The sequence below is a fragment of the Danaus plexippus genome, chromosome 17 (assembly GCF_018135715.1).
Source record: "Danaus plexippus chromosome 17, MEX_DaPlex, whole genome shotgun sequence".
In the NCBI taxonomy this organism is placed as follows: Eukaryota; Metazoa; Arthropoda; class Insecta; order Lepidoptera; family Nymphalidae; genus Danaus; species Danaus plexippus.
In genome coordinates this window covers 6,882,320-6,891,818 of record NC_083548.1, presented here as the reverse complement: position 1 = coordinate 6,891,818, position 9,499 = coordinate 6,882,320, and the positions used below count along the sequence as shown (strand labels likewise).

The following is a 9,499-nucleotide window of genomic DNA, read 5'->3' as shown; positions in this document are numbered from 1 at the left end:
CGAGGTTAATGGGCACATACGAGTATGTTGCTTGTTGTTCCTATGTATATTTATCAATCCTTCAGGGATTTTTACTTTAGTTAAGCTATCAATATCAATCGGTGTTGTGCATTGAATTGGTTTTGACTTTCATTTGGATTGTCTTAGCTTACCTCGGTTCTTCATCTGTGTTCGTATATAGATATTTGAAAAATATATTTGTTTTCGGTTATTACTTTTTCGGTCCGGTATATATATATTTAATTTGATATTATTTTTTGTTATTCCTTTTTTACTTAACTTATAACTCTGTTAAAGTTCTTCGTGTTTTTAGCCCTCAGATTTAACCTACGAGAGCAAAACATTTACACACAGGACCCAACAAAATCAATTTAAATAATAAAAAAAAATGCCAGTGAGAAGTTTATTAACATTTTGACCCTCGACGCGTAGAGGGCTGTTATCAGTGTGACGTCGTCCTGTGTGTAAGCGAGCGTGCGCGTCTTTAGGCGCGTGTGTTACTTAGAGCTTTTCGTCCACGGTCCATCTATTGCATGTCCGCGGAGAAGATACAAAAAATAAATCATTCACTGACTCGTTATTTTTTGTGTATTTCTAGAAGAAATTTAAATAAATACTGTGCGATTATTTTATAAGACTTCAGTCGTCTCAATTAGTCAATTAATTAAGTAGTCATATTCGATATATTACTAAGGACAGATTGAAAATAAAATTCAAAATTCCAATATATTGTCCACTATTGACGTACCATAATCTTTCCCATTTCCCGGTCATGGATTTAGACAAACAAAAATCGCCTATTAACCGTTTCAATGTCAAAAAAGAAACACTACTATAAACGCTTCTATAAACAAAAACATAAATAGAAATTGTGTCTTTGTGACTGCATTTACAGCATATATAAATTGATTTTTATTTTTTTTTTTGCCCGTCTGTTTTTGGACGATAATCACGGAGACAGGTAACACATTAAATTAAGAGTGTAATTAAATAATCGTTACGTAAGTACCAAAAAAAAATCGATTCCGCCTGAACGTAGGTCACAAAAAACTAATAAAACAAAAAACATTATTTTTAAGAATGACTGAATAAATAACGACTTTTTATATTTTAAAAACAGAAACCAATAAAATATCTGCCAGTTACGGTTTTGGATTGACAATAAACAGAATCGAAATTAAAAAAACTGTGTTTCTTTATCGAGAAAACTCTTGGCGTGTAGGAGTAATTGATATAGCCGCATAAAACCACAAAAATTATTCCTTAGACTGTATGAATACCAAAAATACTTGAACTTTAGAGATGAGATTGATTTTTTTTAATTACATAACGCATTTCTTTTTGTGACCACAGAGAATGAAATTTAAATCAAAGAAAATAATGATTAAATATTTAATGCCATATAAATATATAATAACTAATACAGAGCTTAAAAAAAACAGGTACAACCAGAAGCAGTGCTTTAGATTTTAATATATCATAAATACAATGTAGTTTTTATTTCACAACTTCACGTCTTAATATTTATTTGAAATGTCTAGTGAATGAAGTCATCAAAAACAATGTAGCATTATTCACAAGAGAACTGAGCAACGTGACTGAGACAACTATCATATCATTATCACATCATCAGCTTACGCCATACAGGAGTGAACATTATTTTTAACACTAGATAATAAATGGTAATGTATTATATTGAAAATAACAAAAAAAAGAACCAAATTCCTTTATGAATTCCTTATATTTCCTTTATTCAAATCACTTAAACTATCCTTAAATTCTCCCCTGGTGGCGTAACTACACTGTTCGAGGCTCGTGGCAAAATTCATCGGATGCCCCCCCCGATTCATTTTGCCGACTTGCCACCCTGTAGTTACGCCACTGCTGATACTAAGGTAAGGTAATCATTCTGGCAACACACAATCATCTGGATCACGGACCCAATACTATTAAAAATTAACAAACATTACAAAATTTAAGCAAGACGTTAAAACCAATGTACGTCATAGAAAATGCTAAACCTTTACTCAGAGCCATAGCGATGAATGACTTCAAACATTCAACTAAACATTCCAAACAGTAGTAGTAGTAGAATAAGTTGTATCAGCCAAGTAGTCGTAAACTTATTAATCTATGAGGGCATCATCCCCTGAGATCTCTTCCACTGCGCGCCCTGCCTCCTCCCGTGGTTACCTTTGGACGACTTATTCTTTTCCTTCCTATCTCTATTCAGCAACACTTCCTTTTCTTGACCTTGACCCTTGGGCTTGCCGGTGACGTCAGCATTTTTATGACTATATATAAATATCGTATTTACATATGTGGAATAACTCATCAACATTATTATGTATTTGTGGCATTAATTTTTTTATAGATATTTTCTAAGCTGTATTTATCAAAACTAAGGAATAATTCTGTATCCGTAATTTTTTTCACACTGCTATGTATTTGGCTAGTAATTATATGGATTTTTACTTTTATATATAGTCAATCTTTTTACCTATAGCCCCTGCCCCCCCTCGCCGCCCTCGCTGCCTCCCTTCTCGCCCGTATCTCCTCGGGATTCACACAGAAGTCCATTCTACTACGATTAGTACTAGTCCCAGTATTGGCACCAACAGTAACATTGTTCGATTCAATTTCCTCCTCTGATTCGGTAGACACCTGAGAAGTATCATATAAAGTTAAATAATCAAACCAAGATGCATATCTTTATTCGAAATGTTGCCATGTACTGAACTATGGCGTTACAGAATTTTCTTTATAAACATATCACAATGATACCATTTAGGATAGGAACTATTTAATTTCTCAATAGTCCATCAATGTATGTACATATATATTATATAATTCACCTCCTCCTTCGCCCTCAAAACTCTAGGCGTAACAAAAGTTCGCCGGTCATCAAGTTCGGTGGCCGCAGTGACAGGAGTCTCCTCGTCGTATGTGTCGTCGTACTCGTCGGAGTACATCGCAGACTCGTCGCACACCAGACTAAACCATAACACATTGTATGAAATCAACTTATATATATTAAACAAGATGATAAGCAATATATGTATAGCAAACAAGTATTACCTAAGAATTTGGAAAAAAATATATACATAATATGTAAAACACTGTAAACTATATTTTTGCAACAAAAAGCTATATCTAAACAATTATTTTAAATCGCATAAATGACAACCCAATACATAAATTATGTACATATAAGTGTTTACCTCTGTGTGAGCGTGTGCGTGTCCGCGTACGCAAGCGTGTGTGTTTGCGTGTGTGTGTGTGTGTGTGTGTGTGTGTGTGTGTGTAAATAATTCGTATATAAATGACGTTCACCAATACGAACACCTACTTATATTTGCTGTAAATGTCCATCCTGTTCTTGACGGCCGTCTTGTCATCCAACATGTCCTTCAAGTCCTTGTATTTCTCCTTCCTCTTCCCGATGTGAATCTTCGAGAGGTCGACATCGTCTCTGGTCATGATGTCGAACTCGTCTCCATCGAACACGTTCAGTCTCTGGACTCCCGTTTCCAAGAACTTCTGATCTAATACGTCCTCTGGAATTATTGGGAGACTTCGGTCTAGACCTGAAAATAGTTTTTTTGTTGTAAGATACCTCACATTTTGCAAATAATGATAGCCAGTTTTCAAATGATATTGAAACAACTTTTCTGTTTTTATAGAAGGAGTTAAATTTCTTATATAAATTAGAATTCTCGAGAAATCTTAACTCGGTTACATTGATACAATACTTAACCTTGTACGCCTCAAACTAAAATCCAATGAGAGACTATCATTGAAATTAAATCCATACGTAATAACTGCAAAAATTTACCGCAAGAACAACCCTGTGGAAAAAGTCTTATAAATTCTGATACAAAACAGCTAACTGGGTATCAGAATTTATCAGTTAAAAAAATATTTATAAGACTGAAAAAATTTTTTTATACAGATTTCTATAAGAATCTATCAGTTATGAGAATTTATGAGACCGTTTCCACGGGGAAGGAATATAGTAAATGGCCAAAGAAAAATTTTTATATTTAATAGGCAACACAGCTGAGCCACAAAATTATATTGCCATGAAAACTTTGCACGGACAAACCTCTCAAAGATTCGTCCAGGCTATCTTCCAGCACGGTATTAATAACTCTCTCGGAATTGAACCCGTAGTGTTGCAAGCATTTCAATATAAATCCGTCCCCTAAATGTGGTAAAATATCCTTCACTTCGCTTATCAGTGATTCCTCTTTGACATGATCTGGTATATCTTCTTTGACATCTCCGTTCTCTGTGTGACCGCTCGCTGACTCTGTGCGGACGTTTGTTTCTGCTTGATTCGTATGATCTGCGGCTTGATCGTCGATGTTTGAGAAGATAGCCTGCAGTATGAAGTCGGTTTTCACCGAGTCTCTGTGGCTTGTTGAGAAAAATTATCAAGAATAATAATATTTAAAGTTTTTTTTAGCAGTCAACTTAATTTATTAAAACCTATATATATATATCTAAAGATAGTTTAAAATATATTTCTATCGATCATATGCCATATCTTTTGTACATATTCGGAATTGTCACAGATTTTATTGGATTGCTACAATTTTAAATACCAAAGGATACATATCAGGGTAAGCCTGCCGTAACATATCAATATCTTCATGCAGTGGGTAACACGAGTGGTAGTCTTTGATGAGGAGCCGCTCTGACAGAGCTTCCATTATCAAAGACAAATACGACTCAACGTTGCTGGAGATATTGCCGCTAAAACATACAAAAGACGTCACAGTATTAAATTATGATTCAGAGTTGCGTAATAGTGATTTACTTCCTACGATAGATGGCGTTGTTTACTGTCATAAATTATATACAACGACATCTATTGACTAGAACCAACAATACCCGTACTCATACTCACTCTCCGCTAAATATGGCGTTCTTGTACACCGCCAGCATCTCTCTGAATGTATCTATGATCTCAGACCTCGTCATGTCGATGTAGCATTCTACTTCGGTGTAAGTGACGCTCGTCTCGTCGCCCACTTCCAACAGCACCTCATACAGCTGCGGTATACCGTATTCATATAATTGGACTACACTGGAAGTTTTGTTCATTGATACATTAACAATTTTCAAAAATTTCAGTTGAATAATACTGTGCATTATTGATATTTTTGTATATGCTTAAAGTATATTCAAATGTGTATGTAATACACATTACACAATGAACAACATAGAGGTCCCTTATTTTTATTAATGTTAATTACTTTATTTATTAATGGAAATTATCAGTAAATAAGTATTTACTCTTATATTTAAATAAATCAAACTCTTTTCTTATTTTGGTGCCAAGTTTTAATGATATTGTAAATGAGAAAGTTTTTGAGAATGTATGTATTGCTGTTCTTTCAGACAAAACTAAACGGTCCAACGAATGGATGGGTAGATTTTGATGAAACTTTCGAATACTATATTTAAGACAGAAGAAAGAAGAAAGAAGAAATAAGAAATTCTGTGCAGTACCCTCGAAATCAGTCCATGACATATAATATTTTGTTACCCACACTATTATTTATCTTTGAACCCCATTCGAAAATGAAACGAAATCGTTGCCAAAAAGTTTTATATAAAAAATACGCACCTTAAAACAAAATTAGTTTTCTTCATCAATTCCGCTGCCTTGGGGTATACTTCTACAAATATCCTCAAGGTCATAGCCGTATCCAACATGTGGATCACCAGATCCCTCAGCACGTTAAACGTCAGTTTGTCATGACTCCTGTTACCAGACGGCCGTCTAATTTCTCCGAAACCCTTAAACGTCTCCGGCAAATTTGGTGGTTCCTCGCTCTCATAGTCTTTGTTAACTTGCATTATTATGTACTTGAAAGACTGAAACAATCTGTCTTATATTATTAAAAGGTTTGAATCACTATTTTATATGTTTACGCATATAAAAATCTATTTATTGGTATCATATATCTGGAATAAGACGGGTCTGTTTTGAATACATAAATCGTTAAGCCTCCAACAATAGGAAACAATCACACAATCGATCCAGAACATTTATGAATGTATTAATAGTTATATTTAGTTTCCTGACTCTCTTCACAAAATAATACTTAGTAGAACACCAAGTAATATATTACGAGTCACACATAAAATTTATACACAAAAAAAGGCATAAAGTCATGTACATAACATAGTTATTTATTACTATAAAAAAAACATACCTCCTGAACAAATGTTAACGCTAGCAATGTATCCGTGTTGTATGTGGGTTGCAATGTGTACACTGTGTCCACCATTTTTGATATGTGTCGTGCGTTGTCAACACCGTAAGCGAGGCAGAGATCCCACAAAACTGGTATCGTGAATATAAAATTGTTATATATAATGTCAGCTAAATATTCCTTCGTCATCCATTGATTCTGAAATACAGATAATTATCGTGTGGGAAAAAATAACATACAAATATTTAATATCAAAATAATCACTGATATTATCTGTTCCTGTTTATCGTTTGTACACAATTTACTATATAAAGTTTAATGATGATTGAGACAATCATCAAAACTACTATGAAAGATTTGAATACAAAAAGGCTCCTTTATAAACAAATTTAAACCAAACATCTTAAGAGATAAATTACAAAATGAAAAACAAAATAATCACTGTTCTTTAAAAATTTTAAATTTTTTTCTTTTCAATAAAACTAATATTTTAGTATGTACTGTGTTTTTTATTTTGATAAATTACATACTGCAATCTTTTGCTTACTATCCATCAACCATTATCACGGCAAACAAGATGAAAAATAAGTTGTATTTTCTTGGTTATAAGTAATTATATGACTTATGATACAACAAACCTCACCTTACTTTCTTTATTTGTGATAAGTCGACTGAACACAACCAACACCAGCCTGCGGATCTCTTCATATATCCCTCTCACATCGCCACACTCATGTGCTGGTAAGTAGGGAGGGCTGACTTCTTGGATGAATGATATTAAACAATCCATACATTGCGGATGATACAGAATTGTGCTCCAAAATCTATTATAACAAATTAATGGATATTTATTTAAATATTTAATTAATATTTATTTAAATGTATAAAAATACGTGGCAGAAATATATCATCATTATAGGAACAAATAGTGAATTATATTTGTTAGCAAATATGTTTAAAATATTTCTTTAGAAAATACTTGACGATATATTAGTTCACCTGTGATGTTCTAATCCTAATAGCCACTTTAAATTTTCTAAGTACACTTGCATCTTAGACTTCCAAGCATCTAAGGCTCCCACAACAAGCTCCTCACCTGATGGAGGTCTCTCATAGAGTGTAAGCTCTCTCTTCTCTAACCAATATGGGTCCTAAATTAAAATTATTTCAATTTAATTGATTGCTGTACTACAATGTCATTAATACTAAACAGCAATTTAGGTTTTTAAGTTTATTTTGTGTATAAAGTTGGCTTATCGCATATTGCACAAGTTTGCGACCGTAGTCTTATTTAAAATATACTCATTTACGTGAAAAACAACTTACAAGTGCTTTAATTTGTTGCACTACCCCGTCGTTGGAAACACAGCAAGTTACGCTTTCAACAGGGGAATTATCGGGATTCTGAAATTCAAACTAGTTATAAATATGTGGCAATTTATTTCTCAAATATACAAAAAGTTTATGGTTGGTATTTCCCATACTTTAAATTCTACGCTTTTGTTCATGTTTCAAAATATATATCAAAATAAATTAGTTAATAAATATAAAATATATTAAACCGGTACAAATTAAGAAAACGTATAAGACTTATAACTACAGCACAGCCAAGGAAATCAGAAATTAAAATCCTTTCACAAATCTCTATCCAAATGTGGTAGTGTCAAGATGACAGTGGATAGTTTGTCACATTTACAAAGCATTTCAAAATTCAAGATTTATTTTATGTGACAGTTAAACACATTGCTAATATTGTAGCATTGATAAAGGTAACATTTAATTTATCAAAAATATGCTTTTTAAACTTAGAATTAAATATACTAAATATTTTAAAGTTATCGTTAACACTGATTTTAGTATAATCCTTTTTGTTATTTTTCTTACTGATATATATTTAAAACTAAATTTTATTAATTGCACCGGTGTTTATAAAAATACTATTCAAAAACAAGTTAATATCATTACTTACATGACGTTTAACTAAAATAAATATGTCAACGGTCAAATGACTTTTGAATTTGTCTTATGGAATTTTGTCACAACAAAATGAGCTTGTTGTAGTCCATTAATTTATTTTAAAAATGAAAAAAGCGGCTAATGATCCTAAAGTAAAAAAAACTCTGCTACGAAACTACGAGAAACGTATTTCTAAAGAATCCAACGCCGTTCTCGACGTGGACAGTGATTCTCCAAACGCACCAAAAGCATCAAGATCGCAAAAGGAAAACAAACTTGATCAACCAACTTTATGTACAAGCCAAGTGTTAGCTAGTTATTTGGTTGGGTCTCATTCAGCTATTCCACCTCTATCTACTAATGATACTAATATCAATAAAACTGCAATAAATGCTAAGGTTTATACTAAAAAGTTTTAATATATTTTTTTGGATCTAACTCATAATTGTGTAAAAATCAATTATTTTTTCAGGTTACAAAAAAACTTAATTTTCATTTCAATGATAGAATATACAAGAATCTAGTTGAAATTAACACAGATGTCGCAAATTTAAAATGCAAGAAAGAAACTAAGACAAAATCGACAACATCTTTGAAAAAGGACCTCGAGCCATCCATTGATGATTTCTGTTCCAACCAGAAGGAAGACGATGAAATTCCAGATGTACCAGACATTAAACCAAAATTTAAAGCAATTAAAAAAATTGAAGATGGCCGCTTGCACCGAGTTGTTGCATCTTTTGAAAAATTATGACAAAATATGTATTTTCTAATAAGCTGTTTTTAATTCTTATTATACATACAAAAATAATGTTAAATTAAATATTTATTTAAAACAAATAGTATAATTTCTGTTTAATAAACAAAATTGAGCATTCAATCTTATAAGTACTCTTTTTTTAAGATGAATATGGCTGAAACAAAATTATAAGAAAAACTTCTCTTGTATTCAAACTGTATTAGGTATTGATACTTGACAGGTTATGTATAAGTAAATCAAATATGCCTCTATATACACACAATTTTATCATAGTATATATTTTATTGACATTTGCACTCAATAAAAATATAGTTAAGTAATTATCATTATGTAATCAAAAAGATTGCTATGTGAGAAATATTTTATAATTTATGAAAAAAAAAATATAATAAAAATAATTTAAATATACATAATAAAATTAAAATTAATGCTCCTAAGATGGTAACATTCTTTCAATAAAAGATAAGAACGTGTTTGTAGGACACATTTAACGAACGAGTAGGTATAATAGTTATATAAACCCTGAACGCATTAAAATTAAACCTCAGTTTGTTCG

At 32.0% G+C, this 9,499-nt stretch overlaps 2 protein-coding genes across 3 annotated transcripts; one reads left to right on the top strand and one right to left on the bottom strand.

Moving 5' to 3' along the window:
• Positions 1-1,378: 1,378 nt before the first annotated feature.
• On the bottom strand, positions 1,379-7,897 carry LOC116771292 (activating signal cointegrator 1 complex subunit 2). 2 transcript variants are annotated; one of them, XM_032663112.2, is made up of 13 exons: positions 7,712-7,897; positions 7,554-7,643; positions 7,227-7,378; positions 6,871-7,051; positions 6,228-6,425; positions 5,636-5,886; positions 4,913-5,092; positions 4,618-4,758; positions 4,106-4,413; positions 3,350-3,587; positions 2,856-2,994; positions 2,501-2,664; positions 1,379-2,294 (listed from the first exon to the last, which is right to left on the bottom strand). In XM_032663112.2, the coding sequence occupies exons 1-13, from the start codon at positions 7,733-7,735 to the stop codon at positions 2,132-2,134; spliced, it is 2,229 nt and encodes a 742-aa protein (XP_032519003.2). In that variant the 5' UTR covers positions 7,736-7,897; the 3' UTR covers positions 1,379-2,131. The 2 variants fall into 2 exon arrangements, with proteins under 2 accessions (XP_032519003.2, XP_032519004.2); XM_032663113.2 differs by having other exon boundaries at positions 7,554-7,631.
• A 311-nt stretch (positions 7,898-8,208) lies between these two features.
• LOC116771487 (uncharacterized) lies at positions 8,209-9,023 on the top strand. Its single transcript, XM_032663332.2, has 2 exons — positions 8,209-8,581; positions 8,656-9,023. The coding sequence occupies exons 1-2, from the start codon at positions 8,309-8,311 to the stop codon at positions 8,935-8,937; spliced, it is 555 nt and encodes a 184-aa protein (XP_032519223.2). The 5' UTR covers positions 8,209-8,308; the 3' UTR covers positions 8,938-9,023.
• Positions 9,024-9,499: the final 476 nt, after the last annotated feature.

Coding starts and splice junctions, on each gene's coding strand:
- LOC116771292 (XM_032663112.2), bottom strand. CDS start 7,735: ATGAACAAAAGCGTAGAATTTAAA. Junction 7,644..7,711: donor ACAAAAGCGTAGAATTTAAA/GTATGGGAAATA, acceptor ATTTATAACTAG/TTTGAATTTCAGAATCCCGA. Junction 4,414..4,617: donor CGGCAGGCTTACCCTGATAT/GTATCCTTTGGT, acceptor AACAAGCCACAG/AGACTCGGTGAAAACCGACT.
- LOC116771487 (XM_032663332.2), top strand. CDS start 8,309: ATGAAAAAAGCGGCTAATGATCCTAAAGTAAAAAAAACTCTGCTACGA. Junction 8,582..8,655: donor AAACTGCAATAAATGCTAAG/GTTTATACTAAA, acceptor TTATTTTTTCAG/GTTACAAAAAAACTTAATTT.